Source organism: Meles meles, chromosome 21 (assembly GCF_922984935.1).
Source record: "Meles meles chromosome 21, mMelMel3.1 paternal haplotype, whole genome shotgun sequence".
NCBI lineage: Eukaryota > Metazoa > Chordata > Mammalia > Carnivora > Mustelidae > Meles > Meles meles.
Window position 1 is genome coordinate 9,434,808 of NC_060086.1, and position 23,085 is coordinate 9,457,892.

At 52.0% G+C, this 23,085-nt stretch overlaps 1 protein-coding gene across 1 annotated transcript in view; it reads right to left on the minus strand.

The window, feature by feature from the left end:
- Nucleotides 1-410: 410 nt before the first annotated feature.
- STAG3 (stromal antigen 3) overlaps nt 411-23,085 on the minus strand; it is a 38,934-nt gene continuing 16,259 nt past the window's right edge. Inside the window, exons 14-35 of the mRNA XM_045993540.1 lie at nt 22,682-22,789; nt 22,303-22,417; nt 21,567-21,717; nt 21,357-21,460; nt 20,997-21,089; nt 20,791-20,880; nt 20,332-20,532; nt 20,140-20,210; nt 19,967-20,054; nt 19,421-19,501; nt 19,248-19,340; nt 18,938-19,106; nt 18,676-18,812; nt 17,582-17,683; nt 16,920-17,068; nt 16,551-16,679; nt 16,298-16,455; nt 3,499-3,694; nt 3,183-3,284; nt 2,775-2,853; nt 1,158-1,217; nt 411-909 (exon numbers count right to left, since the gene is read on the minus strand). Of these exons, the coding sequence (XP_045849496.1) occupies nt 901-909; nt 1,158-1,217; nt 2,775-2,853; nt 3,183-3,284; nt 3,499-3,694; nt 16,298-16,455; nt 16,551-16,679; nt 16,920-17,068; nt 17,582-17,683; nt 18,676-18,812; nt 18,938-19,106; nt 19,248-19,340; nt 19,421-19,501; nt 19,967-20,054; nt 20,140-20,210; nt 20,332-20,532; nt 20,791-20,880; nt 20,997-21,089; nt 21,357-21,460; nt 21,567-21,717; nt 22,303-22,417; nt 22,682-22,789 (2,485 nt within the window). The 3' untranslated portion in view covers nt 411-900. The remainder of the gene's footprint in view (nt 910-1,157; nt 1,218-2,774; nt 2,854-3,182; nt 3,285-3,498; nt 3,695-16,297; nt 16,456-16,550; nt 16,680-16,919; nt 17,069-17,581; nt 17,684-18,675; nt 18,813-18,937; nt 19,107-19,247; nt 19,341-19,420; nt 19,502-19,966; nt 20,055-20,139; nt 20,211-20,331; nt 20,533-20,790; nt 20,881-20,996; nt 21,090-21,356; nt 21,461-21,566; nt 21,718-22,302; nt 22,418-22,681; nt 22,790-23,085) is intronic.

The following is a 23,085-nucleotide window of genomic DNA, read 5'->3' on the forward strand; positions in this document are numbered from 1 at the left end:
TGGCTGGGGAGGGCAAGGTCAAGGGAGAAGGCAGCGTCAAAGTCTTGGGTTTGAGGGTTGGACACGTAGAGGCCCTTTCCTAAGTTTCCTCCTAACTCAGACACAGATTCTATACAATTTCAAGTTATAATAGGTGTCTTGGGGCTGAAGTCATGAATTTCCTTTGGGTGAAGGCTGCCAAGGTGTACATCTGGCCTGTTCCTGGTGTAGGTGAGAGAGGCGCCTTCAGCCGATCCGGGTTCTGCCCACCCTCCTCGGTGTGCGCTGTCCTCACCAGGAAGCCGCTGCGAGGCAGCCAGAGTCTTCCTAGGGCCTCTGCCTCACCATGCGTCCCAGTCACTAAGCATCCCCGAGCCGGTGCATAAAGGCACCTGGGGGCACGCGCAGGGCCAGCGTCCGTACACCGGGCCACGGGGCAGCGAGGCAGAGCCGCTTCAGACACCAGCAAAGAACCCGAGGTGATCAGTTTAACAATCTCAAGCCACACCGCGGGAACCAGCTGCTTGAAACATGTTTATTGAGCTAGTCACCGAGGCACAAAGCGGCTGGGAAAGCTGTTCCCAAAATACAGAAAGCTACTGCGCTCTTTCCACTCAGCACAGGGAGGCGGTGCCTCTCCAGGGCTGAGGTGAAGCCCCCACCCCCTCCAGACACAGCAGAAAAAGGCCCCGTCCTCAACACAGGGACAGAGCCTGGGAGCGTCAGGAAGGACAGGGGGCCCAAGGCTTCTCTATGGCAGCGTCGTCAGAGGAAAGGGTTAGGTTAGGAGGGCGCAGCCCACCTCTCCTTCCCAAGGACCGGGGTGGGGCCTGGGAGTGAGGGTTCCTTCTGCTGTGTTCTCCAGTTTGTCTTTCCCAAGGTGAGGTGGGGAGTGGAGGTGGGGAGGGGCCCAGGATCCTGTCAGAAATCCTGTGACGGGGAAGATGGAGACACAGAGACAAAACAGCTCAAAGGGCAAAAAGGTGACGGGAAGCTCCTCCCCGTGACCATTCTAGTTCTCCTCCCACCCTCCCACAGCTACTCCTAAGCTTCCGAAAACACGGCCTGTGGCCTCTCTTTCCACCCACTGCCCTGGCACACGGGTGACCCGCCCGCACCTCCCAAAGACACACGGTGCCCTGTAACCTGCCTTCCACAGCCTGTGTGGGGACACTCACCTCAAGGTTCAGCTCTGTGGAATCTAAGAGGTCCAGCCCATGCTCGCTGGGGGAGGAGTACTAGAGGGAGGGGGGCAAGTCAGACGGGCCCTTCCGTCCCACGTCAAGCAATAATCAAGGTGGGTCCCTGCACCCGCCGTGGGGGGGGGTGGCTCACGGGAGAAGGGGACAGTGGGCAGGAGGTTCAGAACCCACGGTGCCGCCTCTCCTGGTTTGCCAACTGAGTCCCTTAAATGTGTTCAGTTTGGAACCCTAGACTGGCATTTTCCCTGAGGGATCTTTAGGAAAGATTTTTTTTTTTTTTTAAAGATTTTATTTATTTGACAGACAGAGATCACAAGTAGGCAGAGAGCAGGCTTCCCGCAAAGCCGAGAGCCCGATGTGGGGCTCGATCCCAGGACCCTGAGATCATGACCTGAGCTGAAGGCAGAGGCTTACCCCACTGAGCCACCCAGGCGCCCCAGGAAAGACCCTTTTTTTTTTTTTTTTAAAGATTTTATTTATTTATTTGACAGAGAGAGATACAAGTAGGCAGAGAGGCAAGCAGAGAGAGTGAGAGGGAAGAAGGCTCCCTGACGAGCAGAGAGCCCGATGCGGGACTCGATCCCAGGACCCTGAGATCATGACCTGAGCCGAAGGCAGCGGCCTAAACCACTGAGCCACCCAGGCGCCCTTTTTTTTTTTTTTTTTTTTTTTAAAGATTTTATTTATTTGGAAAGACCCTTTTAATAGAGGCTTTACTCTCTAGTCTCTGTTTGAAGACATCACTGTTTTTTCCCTTCCGAATACAAAACCCTCCATTCCCCTGAACTATTCTATTCTGCCCTTTTTTTTCCTCCAGAAAGAACAGAGAAGGGAGGAGAGGAACAGCAGCAGACCAGGAATCCTCTTCAGTTCACAAGCTCCCTTTGAAAGCTGCAGAGGCCGAGGAGTTAAGGGAAGCTAACTTGGGGCGCCTGGGTGGCTCGGTGGGTAAGCGGCTGCCTTCGGCTCAGGTCATGATCCCAGGGACCTGGCATGGAGCCCCTGTTGTGTGGGGCCCCCTGCTCAGTGGGGAGCCTGCTTCTCCCTCTCCCACTCTCCCTGCTTGTGTTCCCTCTCTCTCTGCCAAAAAATAAATAAAATCGTAAAAAAAAAAAAAAGACGCAAACTTGACAAGGTGGTGGAGCCGACTCCCATCACCTCACAGCTTCCTTGGGTTCCTGCGGGGCGGGAGCCACTGGCTGCTGGGGAAGCAGGTGGGGGAGAGTGAGGGGAGCGACTGACGGGATGGTGAGGAACGGTGGGACCAGGGTCCTTCCACCATCTCTAGCTCTGGGACTGCTTTCAACTCTGGACTCAGAGGTAAAATACTTATATGGAGATTAAGGGTGGGGCGAGCATTATTTGAGTCCTTTTTGGTATTTTCAATTGGTTTTCTCTCCCTTCTTTAATAAAAGTCCAAGCAAAGTACAAAGCAACCTACTAATCTCCCTCCTTTACTCTGTGATTCTTTAAAAAAAAAAATCCTGAGCAGCTTTCAGAGAAAGGGCAGCGTCAGGACAGCAGAGGAAAGCCCTTCTGGCTTCTCTGTCATAGCGGCCTCCAGTTCTAGAAGGGAAGGCCGGGCCCACTCACCTTGTCTGCATCTTGCCATTCTTCACTTAACTCGTTGTGAACTTCCAGCTCGTCCTCATCCTCTTCCATCAGGCGGAGTCTGAGGACAGCAGCAAAGAGCGGGGGTGGGGGGTGGGTTCACGCTGCTGTTCACAGCGGAGCCGGAGAGTCTCTGGGAGACCCGGGGAGGGGGGCGGGCAGCAGGGGTGGGCACGCAGGGAAAGGGCTCTGGGTTCCCCCTGCTGCTTCCTCCGGAGCAGCTCTCCTCCTGTCAGTGCCGCATGCTGGGGGCACACACTCTCCAGAAGGAAGGGGTCTGTGATTCAAACACGTCGAAAAAGCATGGGCACAGAAGCAGTGGGTTAGGGGAGAACCCCTCACAGTGACCGCCAAATGCGAAGCGGGGACGGAACGTGAGGAGACGCTCACCGGGTCAGCCGGGTGCCCAAACCAGGACCTGGAGGGTGGAGCAGAGTCCGGAAGCGCCGTGGACTCGAGAACCTTGACCTCTGGTTACCTGAGAGGCGCTGGCTGTTGGGAGTGAAGTACGATCAGGGAAGGGGGGAATGTTACAAGGGAGAAAAGCGGGTAGGGAGAAAGAAAATCTCAAGACAACGAGAAATGGCACAGGGACGGACCCGGAAGGACGGAGTGCCTCGGGAGGATGGAGAGAACAGAAATGGCAGCGTGGAGGCAGCCAGACACCGAGACCAGATGCCCAGATGCTGCTGCCCTCGGCCCTCACCCTTGGGTAAGCTCCAGTTCTGAGCTGCCTTCTTCCTCAGCCTCTCCCAACCCTCTCAGAGGCTGCCCCCTCTTCACGGCTGTGGAGGTAAGGGTGGGTGAGGGGGGGATGCTGGTCAGCTGCAGGCTCTCTTCCTGGGATGGACGGACATCCTTCCTCTGCGGACGGACATCCTCCCTCTGCCGCCTGGAGGGGCCTGGGGAGAGACAGGTGTGCCTCTTTTAAAAAAAGAAAAGGGGGGGGCGCGCCTGGGTGGCTCAGTGGGTTAAAGCCTCTGCCTTCGGCTCAGGTCATGATCTCAGGGTCCTGGGATGGAGCCCCGCATCAGGTTCTCTGCTCAGCAGGGAGCCTGCTTCCTCCTCTCTCTGCCTGCCTCTCTGCCTACTTGTGATCTCTGTCAAATAAATAAATAAAATCTTAAAAAAAAGAAACAGGTGTGCGTATTCACTGCAGACCAGGTACGGCCTCACACGGCTTCCTACATTTTCAAGACCTGCCTGAGGTCTGGTTCGTGAGATAAGAAGGAAGAGAATGGAAAACCTGTATGGCCTGGTGATGTTGGGACTGAAAAGGAGTATAACCCTACATACTAAAAAGGCTTACAACATGGTATATAGGACTTGTTCAAGGAAAACAAAACCAAAAACAACAAAAAAGGCTTAAGATGGCTGTAGAGTTTGGGGACCAGAGCCACGAGGATGGAAGCAGGAGGGCTAGCGAGAACAGGAAAATGGGACACTAGATTTCCTAAAAGCCAGGAAGAATGAGATGACCGCCGTGCCGGCGTGCTGATCTGAAGAGGAGCCCCGGGGCTCACGGCGTTAGTCTCTCCTGCAGACCCGAGAAGGCAGAAGGGGAGGAAGAACCCAAGGTCATCTCAGAAAATAAATCCTTAAAAAAAAAAAAAAAGGACAAATTGAACAGAAAAATAAGCCATATGCATGACTTTGCATCCCCAGGGAGGACCAGGTGGACCTTCCTCCTCTCCCCAGCCTCTTCGTGGTGCGATGCCCACGGGCTCAGCCTTTGGCCTCCCCCGTGCTCCATCCGCACCGGCTTCCTTAACCACGTGGGCAGGTTCACAATTTGGCCATCAACTTCCAGATTTATCTCAGGTGTCTGCCTCTCCCCTGAGCGCCAGACTCCTGTGCCCAGCTGTCTGCCCAGCATCTTCACCGGCCACGACATGCTCGTACTCAGGTCCTGGACTGCTCAGGCCCCACTTCTCCCATCTCCCTCGGCAGCCGTGCCCTCAGTACCAGTTGCTGGGTCCAGATCCTTTCTACCGGCCAAGTCCACCCTCCACTCCCGTCTCAGATCCCACATCCGGTCTGTCAGGAAATCGCATCAGTGATTCCCCGGCAGTGTATTCGGGATCTGGCCACGTCTCCCCACCTCCACCATGGCCCCCAGTCTACCCACGCCACCGCTTCCTTGCTGGCGGCTTCCGCCCTTGCCCCTCTACTGCCAATTCTCATCACGGCAGCCAGAAGGATCCTTTAAAAACCGAAGGCAGGTCCTGTCACTCCTCTGCTCAAACGCTGTTTTCCCATTTCGCTGCTGGGTAAAAGCCAGCGTCTTTACTCGGCCTCCTGCGCTCTGGGCTCCCCCAGTCTCTTTGGCCTGATACCGCACACACTCTCGATTCGCCATCTGGCCTGCTTGGCTGTGCTCAGAACGTGCCAGGCACATGCCCTGTGCGCTGGCGCCCCTCCGGGTGTGCTCTTCCGTATGCACCAGGACGCCCTCCTTCCTTGCGGGCTTTGCCCCACACTCGAAGGCTCGGCGGGGCTTCTCCCATCCCTCAGGAGCACACTGCGGCTCCTGCCTCCCCGCTGTCTGCTCACCCCCTTCCTGCCTCCCACCACAGCACTCAGCACAACCCGCCACTTCTCTGAAGGAGAGATTTGTCTTTTTGTGCGCACTGCCCTATGCCCAGCACACAGCGCTCAGTCAGGATCTGTGGAATGAACAATGGAACCTGTTTTTTCAGTTTTCTCCTGCCTCTACAAATGCGCTGTCATAGGCAAACCGATCGATACATCGGCATGCGCGGCTGGCACGTGCCTTCCCGTGTCCTGCTTGGGCCGTCCGCTGGCTGCTCTGCTGCTCCCTGCTTCCTCTGTGCAGCTCACATAAGTCTCACGTGTTTCTCAAGCTCCCGCTTAAATTCCGTCTTCTTGGTGAAGCCTTCATCAGCTTCAGATCGACTAGACTCAAAGTGATACCCTCCTTCCCTGAATTCTGTAACGCACATCTGTCAATTCTTAAAACCCTCAGGAAGTCATCATGCACAGGTGACTATTCATAATCTATATTTTCTATAAACGTATTTTCTCTATTAAAACGGCTGCTTGAGGATCCTTCCCAGCCTCTAGAACACCTAACACAGTATCATGCACAGACTAGGTCCCTAACAAATATTAGTTCACTGATCGAAGGAGTTTCCTGGTGATATAAAAATACTTTCAAGTGGTACACCAAAGACATAAAAAAAATTAACACTCTACCTCACATCATATACAAAAACTTACTCAAAATGGAAGACTGACTGAAGTCTAAGAGCTAAGACTAGAAAACTTTTAGAAGAAAACACAGGTGTACAATATTCATGATCTTAGATTAGGCAAGGATTTTTCAAGCTATGACACCAAAGCCCAAACAACAAAAGAGAAGCTAAATAATTGGGATTTCTTCAAAATTAGGAACTTTTCTTTTTCCTTCAAGGAAATGAAAACCAACCCTCAAAGGGGGAGAAAATGGTTGCACATCATATATCTGATATGGGACTTGTATCTGGAGTATAAGAAGAACTCTTACAACTCAACAAAAAGACAACCCAGTTTAAAAATGAGCAAAAGAAAAACCCATAGCGAATATCATTCTCACTGGGGAAAAGCTGACCGCCTTCCCACTGAGATCAGGAACACGACGAGGATGCCCACGCTCGCCACTGTTGTTCAACGTAGTACTAGAAGTCCTAGCAACAGCAATCAGAAAACAAAAAGAAATAAAATGTATTCGGATTGGCAAAGAAGTCATCAAACTCTCTCTTCACAGATAACATGATACTCTATGTGGAAAACCCCAAAGTCTCCACCCCTAAATTATCAGAACTCATACAGCAATATGACAGGATACAAAATCAATGCACAGAAATCAGCTGCTTTCTTATACGCTAACAATGAAACTGCAGTAAGAGAAATTAGAGAGTCGATTCCAACTACAATAGCACCAAAACCGGTAAGATACCTTGGAATACACCTAACCAAAGAGGTAAAGGACCTGTACTCTAGGTGATAAGGGAAATCTGTGTTCTAAGGTGGCTGACCAATCCAGTCAGGGAATCCCAGTACCGGTCCTGGTCCCATTCCGGGTTTTCCCCCCTGCCCCGTGGACAGCAGGCACAAAAGTGCCGCACATACAAAAATAAAAGTGTGTAAACTACCCTTGGAGATAACTGATCCCGTGGCATTAAATAAACCTCCTGTTCTCCAAGATCTCCTAGTGCCACTTGGTTCTTCCATCAGGCGACCCAGCCGAGGTTCCCTGACCAGGAAACCCAAACATGCTGGCCCATCGTGGCCACTGGTTTGGGGGCAACGGCGGGGCGGGACAGAACAGGGTTTGTAACAGAGAAGGCGCACCCTGCCTACTTTTCGGCAGTCTCCCACCGGGTTGCCTTGGACGAGGCCTGCTGTTCCTGCCAGACTCAGGGAGACTTGGCAGGTGAGGACCTGGTCCCAGTGTCGGATTGCAGTAAGGCCTAGAGGCCCAGGACCAGACAGGCCCTCTCGTTGGGGTGAAAGGGGAGCCTGATCACTGCCCAGAGACCTCTTAGAGGTCTCACAGGTAGGGACTCCTGAGGGGGTGGGGGGTGGGTCCCTCAGGTCAGGGGCCTTCTGAAAGGCGGGACAGAAAGGGATTTCTGAAAGGAATTCCATAGGTCAGGGCCTCCCAGCGGGGAGGACCCACAGGACATGAACCTCCACCGGAGAGGAACTGTAATAACCTCGGTGTGAGTGCATGAATGAATGAACAGCCTGTTTGTGTTTGTGGCTCCACGGTCTTGAGGCTACAGAGTCTGAGTGGTTCCCAACCCGTTTCTGTAGTGACCTCATAGAGTCTAGGGTGGGCTCTTCGGGGTGCCAGTCCGGGGTTTATACGGACTCGCTGTGGCTAAGAGGCACCCAAGTCTCCTCTGGGAGGGCAGACAGGTGGGCATCTGATGGGTCTCTCCTCTGGAGGGACACCCACCCTTTGTCTGTCTCTGCACCACCGCACACGGGAACATCACTACAGGATTGGGCAGAGTAAACCTATGGTCCTTGAGACCATGATCAAAAATTTCGAGAAGGGGTTTTCAGGAGACTATGGCCAGTTAAGAACACTATGTGAGTTAGAAAGGCCCAGGTTTAATGTCGGAGGGCCTTTAGAAGGGACACAGGATGTCCCAGTAGTTTGGTGGGTGTGGCGAATTGTTAACAGGAGAACCAGGACACCCTGACCAGTTTCTGTACATTGACTGCTGCCTAGGAACTGCCCAGACCCTCCCCGACTTGGGTGCGATTCACTTACAATAGGCAGGGACAGGCCAGGGTCTTAGTTGCCTCATCTAAGTGGCCCAGAGAAGACCGACAGGAGGCCCAGCCTCCATAGACCCTAGCCAGAGATCCTGAGGATGAACCGATCCTGCCCGCTCCGTACATACCCCCAAGGCCGTCTATACCTGGTCCCCCCCCCCCCCGCAGTTCCAGACACTCCATCACCATCAGTCTCCCCGGTGCCCCAGGCCCAGAGGATCCACTTTCTCCAGGACCAGCAGCCAGGCTGTGCCCTAGCCTGGGCACAGGCGCCCTCCAAACGCCAGTATGAGAGATGCGAGAACCCGAGAGGCACGATGAAGACGGGAGTGTCCAACCTGGATGTCTTACGAGGCTTTCTCCACCCCCCACCTCCTTAACTGGAAACATAACACCCCATCCCACGCTGAGAAACTACACGCTACAGCAGACCTCATGGAATCCCTCTTCGTGACTCATCAGCCGACCTGGGAAGGCTGCCAACGTTACTCCGCACCGTTCCACACCGAGAAACGGACGACGATAACGAGGGGAGCACAGCGGTGCCCAGAAGAGCACGCACCGGCGGGAGTGCCTGACCCTACGGCTTGGGCTAACACAGCTGCACCCAAGGAGCGCCCCCCATGGAACTTCACCACAGACGAGGGACAGGGACAGGCCCACATTCACCGATGCCAGGAAGCCTTCCTCCGGGGAATCTGAGCAGGAGCTAAGAAACAGACCCCCCGTTGGACGCCGAGGCACAGGAAAGCCAACGGATGCTAAACACCTCCTTCGTGGCTCGGGCCACCCCAGACCAAAAAAAAACTTCAAAAACTAGAGGGTTTCACCGGGATAAACATCACCCTGCTAACAGAGGTTGCCAATAACGTCTACAAGAGCAGGGACGTCACAGCCGAAAGGGAAGCCAAAAATCAGTCGGTCTCACCACTGCCCTGAGGAAAAAGGACGACACAAAAACGGGGAGACCCTGACCACCGACAGGGAAGAGACCCAGAACCCCCTTAGCAAAGGATCAATGTGCCTACTGCAGGGAAAAGGGACACTGAAAAAATGAATGTCCCAGGCAGGGGAAGGCTCAAAAGCCCAGCTGCTACCAAAAAACCCCAAGAGGACGACCTCATAGGCCTGGCAGAAAGATTCAGACTGAGGAGGACCGAGTTCTCTCCTCCTTGGCCCCCGTGAGTCCATGGTCAGAATAAAAGTAGGGGCCAGCCGGTGACTTACGGTTGATATTGGGGCGAGTCTCTGTTGTCACCTCGCCAGTGGCCCCTTTCAGCAAAGAACTGCCGACCGTCCTTGGGGCCACTGGGACATGGGCCATACAACAGCCCTCTTGCCCGACCCGTCAGCATAAACTCGGGGGCCACCGTGACTAAAAAGGGATGACGGGTGATGCCAGATGGGCGCGTCTTCACTCCAACAGCAAGGGGAGGGCATCTGGTCAAGGAGTACCACCACCTCGCCCATCTAAAAAAAAAACCTGCATTAGGGGCCGTCCTCCAGAAGCACGACGACATCAGCCAGCCACCAGCCCTGTGCCAAGCCACCAGCGAGCAACGCACAACATGGGCTAAAAATAATGCTCGGCCTGCACCGCGGCCCCTGCCAGGCGTCCAGAGGACGGGCGTAACCCCTTTGGAAGATCCAGAAATAGACCTCACAGCCGGGCAGCTGAGCAGGGGTTCAAATATCAACTAGGGGTAGTGTGCGTATACTCTTGGTGGGCCGAAGCCTTCCCAACCAGGACGGAAGGAAGCCGAGAAACAGCCAAAGTCCTGCGGCAGGAGAGCGTGCCCCAGTTCGGCCTGCCACCATCCACAGTGACGACGAACCCGCGTTTGTAGCGGACAGTGTGCAGGTCTTAACCGGGTCTCTCAGCGTCACCTGGAGACTCTGCACTTCCTACCGGCCCCAAAGCTCAGGGAAGCAAAGCAAATGAATCACAACGTCAAGGGAACCACAACAAAGTTGTCAGGAGACTAAGCTCCCACGGCCAGATCTGCCACCCCTGGCCGTCCTGCGGGCCTGCAGCACACCTGGGATGCGAGGTTTCTCCCCTTTCAAACTAGTGTATGGACGGCTTCCCCCATGCCTGGAGAGCCTTCCAGGAAACATATCGGGTTGGGGATAAAAAACAGACAACTTCAGGCCCTGGGGGCCACCCTAAATAAATTACAAAGATACACCATTGAAAGGGCCCCAATCTCTTTAGGGTCCCGGGTACACTCCTTCCAGGCAGGAGATTCAGTCTGGGTCAAAGACTGGAAAAGGGACCCCCTCAAACCACAGCGGATAGGGCCTCACTCTGTTGTTCTAACCACCCCTCCTGCCCTTAGGGTCTCAGATGTCACTCATGGGTCCACCACTCCAGAGTAAAAAGAGCCCATCGCCTGGACGAGGAGTGGAAAGTCCTGCCAAACCACACAGACGTGCCCAGCTTCCTCTTCGGCAAGACCCCACCAACTGATGGACAGCCGCGGTCCCTAGCTCTCATCGGCGTGGGTTTCTTGGGCCCCCCCATCCTCGGAGTCGGACTCTACAATGTCCCCCATTCTGACCGGACTTCCATGATTAGATTAGACTTGCTGTTCTTGTGGTTTGCTGGGCGACCCGATGGTGTATCACCGCACTTACTTGCGCACAGGCTTTATCTGCTGTCGGGTCGGGCTAGCCACAATGGCTCCTTCTAAGGGGGTGGACTCCACCTGTAGGGGCCCTCTGCCGACAAAGGCTCCTAACTGCACGTCACTACGCTTTCCCGACGCCGGTCAGTCCTGCTCTTCTCCCACCCGGTGTGGTGCTCCTCCGCCCTGCCGTGAGCCGGCCCCACCTGGCGGGAGGAGGGGGGCAGACACTCGTATCACGGTTACCGGCAAATGGACTTTCCAGCTTGTCCCTCTCAATCCTGCCCAGGGCCCTCACTGACTTCTCCCACCCGGGATGGACGCACACCAAAGGCTGACCTCCACTTAATGGGCCACCATCTTCTTGATAATTAAGTCCATGTTCACCCCGAGCCTCGAAGTCAAACCCTAGAGTGAGACAAAAAATAACTCGCCCTGGCATATCCCTGGGTTCCCCCCCCCCCCGCAAACATCTGTAGCGCAGCTGTTAGGTATGATTAACGCCTCCTACCAAGCCGTTAACCACCCAAATCCACCCCTAGCGTCTGACTGCCGGATCTGTACACAGCCCAGTCTCGTGCAGTACCTGCGTGTCACCTCCCAGCTCGGCACCAGGAACCTCATACTACCCCTTCCTGGCCCCGGTACTGCTGTGTGGAAACTTCCTCTCCTGTCACAGGCCCCAGTCGGGTCTGTTCGCCTAACGACACAATTCCTGGCTTGGGATCGTCACACACACTTGTCAGTCTCTTACCCTAGCTTTCATTCCTCCCGGGGAGCAACGCTCCGCTTACACGGAGACCTCCTAGCCGCTCCCCCACCACCATCCCCTGCTCGTGAGCCTGCTGGCCGCGTCGGGAGCTGTCCCCAGTACCACCCGAGTCAGGACGTCACAGGTTCGGTGCCAGGGGCTAGCCCAACAACTCACGGTGGATTTTTCTGCCCTTAGTCAGCCCTGGCCCTGTAGCGCCGACTCGATTCGCTGGCCTCAGTGGTCCTCCAAAACAGGCGTGGGCTCAGCTTGCTCGCTGCTGTGCAAGGGGGACTCTGCCTCTCCTTACAGGAGGAGTGTCCTTCCTATGCTAATGAGTTGGGGGTGGCCCAAGAAACCCTGACCCAGTCCCAGAACCGAGTAACTGACCAGTGGGAAGCACTCCAGCAGACGACTTGGTGGGATTCCCTCTCACAGTGGTTCCCTTGGTTCACCCCCCCACCCTTATGCTCTTATGCGTTCTAAGGCGGCTGACCAATCCAGCAGGGGGATCCCAGTCCCGGCCCCAGGGCCATTCTGGATCTTCTCTCCTGCCTCACCTGCCGCGGGCATAACAGTGCCACAGACACAGAAGTACAAGTTTATAAACTACCCCCTTCGTTTGTGCTCAGGGCTCAGACCTTTGGAGATCGCTCTCTTCTGAGCCCGCCAGCGTTAAATAAACCTCCTATCCTCCAAGATCTCCGAGTGCCCGCTTGGTTCTTCCTTTGGGCAATCCCGTCCAGGTTCTGTCACATAGGAACTACAAAACACTCGTGAAAGAAATTGAAAACACAAAAAGATGGGAAAATATTCCATGCTCATGGATCGGAATAATCAACATTGTTAAAACGACTATGCTGCCCAGAGCAATATATACTTTCAACACCATCCCAATCAGAATATCAATGGCATTTTTCAAAATGCTGGAATAATCAATCCTAAAATTTGTATGGAACCAGAAAAGATCCTGAATTGCCAAGAAAATGTTGAGGGGGAAAACAAAGGCAAAGCTGGGGGCATCACGTCGCCTGACTTCATGCTCTACTACAAAGCTGTGATCACCGAGACAGTACGTTACTGGCACAAAAACAGACACACAGACCAGTGGAACAGAGTCTTTGACAGAACAGAAATCTTTGACAAAGCAGGGAAAAAATATCGAATGGAAAGAAGATGGTCTCTTCAATACACGGTGCTGGGAAAATTGAATAGCTAAATACAGAAGAATGAAACTAAACCATTCTTTTATATCATACACAAAAATAAACTATTTGTGGTTTTTTTTTTTTTATATCATACACAAAGATAAACTCAAAATGGACGAAAGACCTCAACGTGAGACAGGAATCCATCAGAATCCTAGAGGAGAACATAGGCAGTAATCTCTTCAACATCAGCCACAGCAACTTCTTTCAAGACACGTCTCCAAAGACAAAGGAAACAAAAGCGAAAATGAACTTTTGGGACTTCATCAAGATCAAAAGCTTCTGCACAGCAAAGGAAACAGTCAACAAAACAAAAAGGCAACCCACGGAATGGGAGAAGATATTCGCAAATGACAGTACTAAGGGCTGATAACCAAGATCTATAAAGAACTCAAACTCAACACCCAAGAAACAGATAAGCCAAGAAATGGGCAGAAGACATGAGCAGACACTTTTCCAAAGAAGACATACAGATGGCTAACAGACACATGAAAAAGTGATCATTGGCCATTAGGGAAATTCAAACCAAAACCACATTGAGATACCACCTTACACCAGTTAGAATGGCAAAAATCGACAAGGCAACAAATGTTGGAGAAGTTATGGAGAAAGGGCAACCCTCTTACACTGTTGGTGGGAATGCAAGTTGGTGCAGTCACTTTGGAAAACCGTATGGAGGTTCCTCAAAAAATTATAAATAGAGCCACCCTATGACCCAACAATTGCACTACTGGGTATTTACCCCAGATACAGATGTAGTGAAAAGGAGGGTCATCTGTACCCCAATGTTCATAGCAGCAATGGCCACAATAGCCAAAATGTGGAAAGAGCTGAGATGCCCTTCAACAGATGAATGGATCAAGAAAATGTGGTCCATAAACACAACAGACTATTACTCAGTCATCACAAAAGATGAATACCCAACTTTCGCATCAACTTGCATGGGACTGGAGGAGATTATGCTGAGTGAAATAAGTCAAACAGAGGAAGTCAATTATACGGTTTCACTTACTTGTGGAACATAAGGAATAACATGGAGAATGTTAGGAGAAGGAAAAAATGAAGTGGGAGAAATTGGAGGGGGAGACAAACCATGAGAGACTATGGATCCTGGGAAACAAGCGGAGAGTTTTAGAAGGGAGGGGGATGGGGAGATGGGTGAGCCTGGTGATGGGTATTAAGGAGGGCATGGATTGCATGGAGCACTGGGTGTTATACGCAAACAATGAATCATGGGACACTACATCAAAAACTAATGATGGGGTGCCTGGGTGGCTCAGTGGGTTAAAGCTTCTGTCTTTGGCTCAGGTCATGATCCCAGGGTCCTGGGATCAAGCCCCACGTCAGGCTTTCTGCTTTGCAGGGAGCCTGCTTCCCTTCCTCTCTCTCTCTGCCTGCCTCTCTGTCTGCTTATGATCTCTGCCAAATAAATAAAATCTTAAAAAAAAAAAACAACTAGGGAGCCTGGGTGGCTCAGTGGTTTAGGCCGCTGCCTTTGGCTCAGGTCATGATCTCAGGGTCCTGGGATCGAGTCCCGCATCGGGCTCTCTGCTCGGCAGGGAGCCTGCTTCCCTCTCACTCTCTCTGCCTGCCTCTCTGCCTACTTGTATCTCTCTCTGTCAAATAAATAAATAAAATCTTTAAAAAAAAAAAAAACAACTAATGATAAACGGTACAGTGACTAACGTAACACAATAAAAAAAACAAGTAAAAATGAGCAAAAGAATTTCAATAGACATTTCTTAAAAGAAGATACGGATGGTCAACAAGCACATGAAAAGATGCTCAACATTACTTACAAGGGAAATGCAAATTTAGGCAATGAGATACTACCTCATAACCACTAGGAGATGGGAAAAAGAAGGCAGACAATAACCAGTGTCGTCAAGAATGTGGAGAAACCAGGGCCCTCATACACTGCTGCAGGGACTTTAAACGAGGCAAGCACTTTAGAAAACAGTTTAGTAGTTTCTCAAAACATTAAACATAGAAGTACCATATGACCCAGATATTTCACTCCTGGGTACATCTCAAGAGATTTAAAAACACGTGCTCAGAAAAATTTGTACATGAATATCCAGAGCAGCATTATATACAGCAGCCAAAACGTAGTAACAACCTTACGGAAGCAACCTAAGTGCCCACTGATAGGTGAATGGGTGAAAGTATACACGTACAACAGAATCTTACTCCACTTTTATTAAAGAGATTTGTGACAACTGGACGGACCTAGAGAGTGTCATGCTAAGTGAAATACTGGACAGGCAAATACAAACAATGATAAAATTTTACTTATACATGGAATTTAAAAAACAAAACAAATGAACAAAAGAAGCAGAAACAAAACCATAAATACAGAGAACTGGTAGCTGGCAGAGGGGTGGGGGGACATGCGAAATGGATGAAAGGGAGTGAGGTACAGGCTTTCCAGCTGGGAAGTGAGGAAGTCATAAGGATGAAAAGGTACAGCACAGGGAATACAGTCAGTGGGACTGTGACGGCATTACATGGTGAGTGATGATCACTACGCTTACGGTGAGCACGGCATAATGTATAAAGTTTTCATACAGACTTACAGAATCACGTGTGCTACACCTGAAACTAATGGAACTTTGTCAACTATACTCCACTCAAAAGAAAACAAAAACACCCAAATATCCATCAGCTGGCAAATGGAGAAATAAAATGTGGCACAGCCATACAACAGAATATTATTTGGCCGCGAGAATGTATGAGGTACTGGGGCGCCCGAGGGGCTCGGTCAATTAAGTGTCTGCCTTTGGCTCAGATCATGATCTCAGGGTCCTGCGATGGAGCCCCGTGTTGGGCTCTCTGCTCAGTGGGGAGCCTGCTTTCCCTTTCCTCTGCCCCTGCACCCGTCGCCCAGCTCACGTTCTTTTTCTAATTTTAGAGAAAATAAAAAAGGTATGCGGTACTGATATATGCTAAAACACGGATGAACCTTGAAAACATTCTGCTGAATGAATGAAAGCAGCCACACAAGGTCACACAGTGTACGATTTCACTACATGAACGTCTGGAATAGGCAAATCCAGAGACAGGAAGTAGATAAGTGATTCTGCCTATGGCTGAGCGATAGAGAAAGTGAGTATTTTAAAATGATCACTTGAAAACACATAACAACACATCAAACTTGTGATTTCTAGAATGTTATCACTTAAAATGAGACTCTATTTAAAAAGAAAATTAGGGCGCCTGGGTGGCTCAGTTGGTTAAACGACTGCCTTTGGCTCAGGTCATGATCTTGGAGTCCCGGGATGGAGTCCCGCATCGGGCTCCCTGCTCAGCAGGGAGTCTGCTTCTCCCTCTGACCCTCTCCCTTCTTGTGCTCTAAGTAAATAAAATCTTAAGAAAAAAAAAAAAAAAAAAGAAAATTGACAACAAAAAACCCCCAATCTGATTTTTCACAAACTTCTTCTATTCTTAGTTGGCAGCAACACCATGAAGAAAATGAATACCCCTTAATGGTAACAGATGCTCGTGAAAGATCTGTTTGACCGGAGACAGAAGCCTGAAGGAGGCAGAAGGCCGTCTGCTGCTTATCTAGGAACTGGCCGTGGAGGAAGGAAGTGGCGGCGGACACCGACACCCACACTCGCGGCACTTTACCTTCCGTGCGCCTCTTCTTAGAGCGGGGGTAGCCCTGAGGGCTGGCCTCCGCTGTGCTCTCCACGGGGCTGAGGGAGTGGCAGTAGGTGGTGACTGGACCCCACGGACAATCAGGTGACTGGGACACGCGCTGCAGACACTTTCCCAGGTAGGACAGTCTGAGGAAGGGGTGGGATGAATAGGCTGAGTAGCTCGCGGGGCGCTCATCATTCCTTCTTCCCCAGTCCGCGTCATTGTCCACCCACCAACTTACAGCAGCTGCTTGTCCTGATGGAAGAGGCGGGGGGAAAACTCGGAAAGGAGCTCCAGGAACGCCAGGTTTGGGGGCTGACCAGAGGAGCCAGCCGGAGGCGGCTCAGACAAGGAGAATCTGATGCCTTCCCTTGGTTGAGCAGAATGATTTTAGGAAGATGGTCCCTCTTGCCTTCCCTCCCGGGGCTGAAGCATCCTTTTCAAGTGCACCTTCCCCACCCCCAGTTTGTTTCCCGGAGAACCCCCACTGGCCAGACTGCTCCCCTTCGACACCCTTATTCCTCCTTCCCAGACCAGGCTTGCAGCTCTCCCTGCACACAGCCTCTGGCTCAGCCCTCCTAGAAGTACCCTGACCTCCACCCTTCCTTACTTGTGTAGCGTGACCACAAGGTCACGGTTCTGTAGTTGCTGGGGCCCAAAGCTCAAGGCAAACCTCCGGGCAAGGTCACGCATCTCACTGAAGGCTGGCAGCTCACTCAGGCCCTGGGGCCCCTGCTCCTGCAGCAGTTCCGTGTACAGCTGTGTCCGGGAAAACACGGCACATTTGGGAAAGGAAGGAACAAAGTGGAAATAGAAAAGTACAGCATTCCCTTCTCGGCCCAGAAATTCTGAAGGGTTTGGGATGCCATTTGCTACTTTTACTCTTTCCTCCCACAACCCTGCCCTGACCTCTGGCCCCCTGTGGTAGAGACTTTACCCTTACTCTATAACAATGCAAACGTCTGTAGTAACTAAAGGGACTAAGAGACAACAGACTAAAAGAAAATTAGGAATTTCTATCATTTTACTGTTGGTGCTCTACGTCCTAATAGCTGAACTTCTGTGGAGTTAGGATGGAAACTGCCCATCAGCGAATACTTTCCACAGACCTACTAGTTAGGAAGGAGACTATCAAGTAGAGTCAAAGTAAATTAGAAGTTCCTGTTCATAAGGATCTCACATCCTCCATGGCTGAGGGCGTGCAGACAGTTGGCGGGCCACAGGGAGGGCACGTATCATCGGTCTGAGGTGCTCCAAGCAGAGGGGCGTTACCTGCTTGAGGCTCAGCAGCAGGATTCGGGAACAATGACTGCGGTCAATCTGCCTTGCTCTAGTTAATGTTTCCTTGATAATGTCACCATAGTCATTGTAGAACTGAGGGACAGGAAATGGAGAAGATCATGTTTGACCATAAGACAAGACTTCCCGTTCTGTTTCTTCTCATCATGTGTCCTTCCTGAAGTACCTTAAGTCAGGAAAGATGAATTGAAGTAAAAAACAACTCGGACTGGACCTGCTCTCCAGCCAGCAGGCCCAGGCCCAAAGACATCAGAGTGTAGACAAAACAATAAAGGAAGAAACTCTGCCCTGAGACTGTATCTTGGGGAAGAAGAGCAATAAGCTTGCCAGTGTCTGCTCTCTTTGTGGCACGGAAGCCTTCACTGTTTGTCTTTCCCCGGCTAGAACAGGAGCTCCACGAAGCAGGAACTCTACTCTGCGTTGCTCAATGCTGTGTCCTTAGTGCCTGGAATGGTATCTGGCCCAGAGTGGGTACTCAAAATATATATAAAAAATAAGCAGAAATCATTACAATGGTGAGTCAAGGAAACTGAGGTACACACCCAGATATCTTGTAACAACTGATCTCTCTTCCATTTAAAAAAAATTTATTTTAAAGATTTTTAAAATTTATTTGACAGAGATCACAAGTAGGCAGAGAGGCAGGCAGAGAGGGGGGAAGCAGGCTTCCTGCTGAGCAGAGAGCCTGATGCAGGGCTCGATCCCAGGACCCTGGCATCATGACCTGAGCCGAAGGCAGAGGCCTTAACCCACCGAGCCGCCCAGGCGCCCCTGTTTTTTTTTTTCCTGCTTGTATTACACCCCAGTTTATGGAGGCGGCATTCACAGGGGAAAAAAAAGATGCGGATATAAAGAATAAGATTTTCTTTCCAATGAATTTAATCCGAACAGCTTTCTTCCCATGCTTACGCACTACTGACTCTTCTTTGTCCCTTTATTCCAAACCCTTGTTGCCTTCTTCCTCCCACTTTCCTTCAAGCCTGACAGCATCACGTTCCCCACCCTCCTTCCCGGAGTGCTCCAGAGTCTGAAGTCCCCGAGCTCAGCCTGAAGTCAGTCCACCGCACCTTGTTGTAGTGTTTGAAGACATCGGAGGCGGCATCCATCTCCAGGACCCCATAGAGCAAGAGCTTGCAGAACCCAGCCAGGAGGCGGCGGCGCTGGTGCAGCTGCTCTATGTGCACGTGATCCTCCTGGGAACGGCCTGGCTCACAGCAAACGCAGAATGGAAATATCAGAACCACAGATTTAGGACTCTTGCCCTTAAATGCCTGAGCCAGGCCCAAGCCCCAGACCCCTTCCTGAGCCCCAGGTATAGAGTCCTTGTACCGCTGCCCAGTTCTCCGGGCTGGATGAAGACATGGTCCATGAGGAAGCTGGCTAGCTCAGACTGGAGAGTGGCTTCAGGAAAAAAGACAAGGGGTCTAAGGAAATCGCGACCCCCTAAGATCATCTGAGGGCTGAAGACGAGAAGTAGATCACTTAGTAAGACAAAAGCCTGTTGGGGAAAAAAGAATGCTTAGAAAAAATAGGATATTGATCAAGACAGAACTTACACAGCTCATTTCCCCTTGGAACAAGGCTTCCCTGGACCACGGGGAGAGTCTTGCCTCCTTATACCCCTCGAGTACACGCTAACCTGCTCCTGGATGTCAGAATCCACATCCGAGAGGCAGCTCTGGCAGAGTTCACAGAAGGCCACCATCCTCCCCTTCAAACTCAGCAGCTGCTTCTGTGGAGACCGTGCTTACGGAGGAGGAACGGAGACACGGGCTCCTCCCTTCCCATCCCCCTACTCACACTCACTCTCACCTGGGAGGCCTCTGATTCAGAAAGGTGGGTCAGTGTCCAGAGAATGGAAAAATAGACAAGAGTCAGGGCTGGCAGGATCACCTGTAACGACCAAACGTCACAAAGTGGATCAGGAGAGTGAGGAGCAGATAGGGAGGGAGCGGGCGAAGGACAAACAGGCAACACACACCCGAAGAAAGGAAGAGAAACAAAAGCAGCGAAGAGAGAAAATGAGATTAGGGGACACCGGGTTCCTTCTCTGGGGAGTAAAGGCACGGATTCTGGACAACTTTCGGAGAATTCTACCTTGGACAAGCATGCCGCTGCTCCCTTAGTTATCTGTCATCTCCTAGAATCCCTCAACTTTATCCCTTACTCCCAGGAAACCAGAGAGGACGGCTGCTTCCAGGCACTGCACAGTACAGTTCCCCTTCTAAGGCGGAATGGAAGGAACGACACGCGCACGACTCTCCTCTCGTGTCCACTCCGCAGCCCCGGGACTGGAACTGCCTGGGCCCGCCCAGAACACAGAGCCCTCGAGGACTCATCTCGGTCTCGTCTACTTGCCTGGTGAGGAACCTCTCCTGTGTCCACAGCCTTCCGGAGGAGCCGGTAGCACGGCTCATAGAGCTCCCAGCGACTCAGATCATGGGCACTTTGGGGAAGAGGGGGCAACGTTACACAGGAACAGCGCTGCTGGCACCAGCAGGGACAGGAGAAGGGACGGGCGAGCGGCTCACTTGTAGAAGGCAGAGAGGCGCTTCAGAGTGGCTGCCAGGCTGTACACCTCATCCTCGTCTAGGAAGGGTGACTGAGGGGGAAAGAAGATCCACGATGGGATTTTGCCAAGAATTCACACACCCACGTTCCCCATCTCGTGGCCTTCTCTGGCCCAAGTCTGGAGGCTCCTGCCTCTCAGCTCCAGGCCCTACCTGCAGGAGCTCTTCGAGTTCCTGCTGGAAGCGGTCAGTCAGCAGGTCCACGAGCTGGCTGCGGGCAAAGTCCACCCGGCCGAAGAAGGTGAACTCGGGGTTACAGAGCAGATAGAGGGCATGAGCCCCCGCCTCGAGCACCACAGGCTCCGCGTGCTTCACCACCACCTCCTGGAGTTGCTGTAAGAACAGCTCCAGATGCTGACAGAGAGAGGGGAGAGAAGATGGGGGGAGCCGGGGTGGGGGGCAAGTCTTCCGGGGTGGGGGAGAGCTGGGGGAGATTAAAAGAAAAATCCAGTTGAGAGCATTAAACTTCAAGGATAAGATGCCTGTGAAAGGGAAGGCTTACTGACTTTTCTGGAACCCAGGTTCTTGAGAAGAGCCAGATCTTGGCAGTAGAACCTCTGGCCCTAGCAAGGAAGCAGCACGCTCTAAGACTGTAGTTTCTTCTCTCCTCACCTTCTCCAAGCGCCTAGTACAGTAGATGCTGAGGTCAAAGTAGTTGAGAAGCTGGAGCAGGGGGGCAACCTTCTCCGCATCAGCTGAGAACTGGAGGGACCGAGAGGGAGCTCTGTCTCCTAGCTCACGGGCGAGCCCTACCCCCAGTCCTCACTTTCTTCCGTTCCCCGCTCGTTCCCGGATACTGAACGGTGGGGCAGCTCTACCTTGGCCAGGAGCTGCGGGAGCAGGGGGATGAGGTGCTCGGTGAGCTTCACCTTGTCCTCAGCTTGGGTCTTCCGTTCTTTGGGGGTTAAGCCCTGGAATCAGACATGAGAGGCGTGGAGGGCAAGATGTAGAAAAACAGTGAGTCCAGAGAGTGTGGATGTGTAATCTTCCCTATGATCTCATCTGCCCAGGAAGGGAGAATTCATTTGGCAGCTCCTTCGATCTTTTTTTTTTTTTAGAAATGGAAATCTTTGAGGGGCAGAGAAGGGGCACTCAAACCCAGCACTTGAGGATAAGGACGGACAATGCCTATCTGGATTTAATATTGCTAACCAACCCACCCACCCTTCCCGCCATACCTTCCTCCCAGTGATCCGCCCCACAGGCGGGTGACCCTCTGAAGCTTGCCGAACGCTGGACACAAGGATTTCTATCAGCGTGCTCTCCTGCACATCGCCCAAGTCTGGGTTGGCAGGAGGATGAAAAACAGAATCACAAATTAGCCGCCCTCCAGCTCCAAGTCACTCCGACTCCCCCACTGCCCATGACACCTCTGCCTGGTTTCCTACTAGGAGGAGGGAGGTCCCCGGCTCCAGCTGTCACACGGCGCGCACTCTGGTCCTTCTCCAGCAGCAGGCTTGTCAGGCTTTCCCAGTCCTTCAGCTGAGGCCCTGCACAGTCCCACAGGCTGTCTACTAAGTAGGCAGCGTGGTCATGGAGCTGTGGAAGAAGGTACATCGTTTGTTCTTTTCTTCATTTTTAAAATTTTATTTAAATTCGGTTAACATAGAGTATATCATTAGTTTCAGAGATAGACTTCAGTGACTCATCAGTTGTACAGAACACCCAATGCTCATGACCTCACGTGCCCTCCTCAAAGCCCATCACCCGGTTACCCCATCCCCCCACCCATCTCCCCTCCAGCAACCCTCAGTTTGTTTCCTACAGTTAAGAGTCTCTCATGGTTTGCCTCCCTCTCTGATTTCGTCTTATTTCATTTTCCCTCCCTTCCCCTATGCTCCTCTGTTTCGTTTCTTAAATTCCACATATGAGTGAAATCATAGAATCATCTTTCTCCGACCGACCGACTTCGCTTAGTTAGCATAGTGCCTTCTAGCTCCACCCACATTCATGGCAAGTAAGATTTCACTTGAAAAAGATACATGTCAAGTTACTGAAGCCACGCTGGAAAATTCCGGTACACACTGATAAACCACGTCTTCCCTTCCTGCAGCGCCGGCTCCCATTCTCTGCCACCAGCAGGTCTCACGCACAACAGCCAAGTAACTCCTTCCCATACGTCACCTCGCTCTCCACAAAGAAGGACAGCAGAAGGTGGAAAAAAGTCCTCTGGGCGCGTGGACTTCGCCGTCGCTGTCTCCAGCCCGCGGCTGTGGTCTCGCACTCAGGGTAGAAGAGCCTGGTAGAACGAACATGGGGAAAAGGCCGCGCACGGGAGCAAATGAGGAGTGGACTCATCACAACGGAGCAAAGAGCGAGCCCAGGGAAGGTGTGAGGGAAAGAGGTACAGAGTCAGGGAAAGCCTCAACGAGTTGAGAGGGGGAAGGCAACACCAAAAGAAACTTGATCGGGTGTGGTGGGTGGTCCCTGGGAAGCGCAGCAGCAGACGTAGGAGCGGAAACAGAGGACAGCATCTAGGAACAAATGAGAGGCCCCTACTCACTTCCAGTACAGAAACTCCCCCGCAGCAGACGCCAGGGCCCGGTTAGAGGCATACACGACAGGGTAGATGCCCTCACAGTCCGCATCTGTCAGCACCCCTTCCATGTTCCTGCCAAGACGAGAGAGTAAAAACAGGTGGATATGAACGTTGGCACAACTAGGGATAAAAATAAAGAGGCAAATGAGGATTTGGGAACGATGCAAAAGAGGAACCAAAAAGCAAAAAAAAAAAAAAAAAAGCAATGAGGATGAACTGACAAACAGCTTTTCAACGATGAGGGGAAGACAAAAGAGCATCGAGAGTTAGAGATGACAGGAAACGTTCCTGGAGATCCCGCAACTCAGGAATGACCCCGTCTTTCAACCGGTACATAAAGAAGCGTCAACTTATGAGAGGAGGAGGGA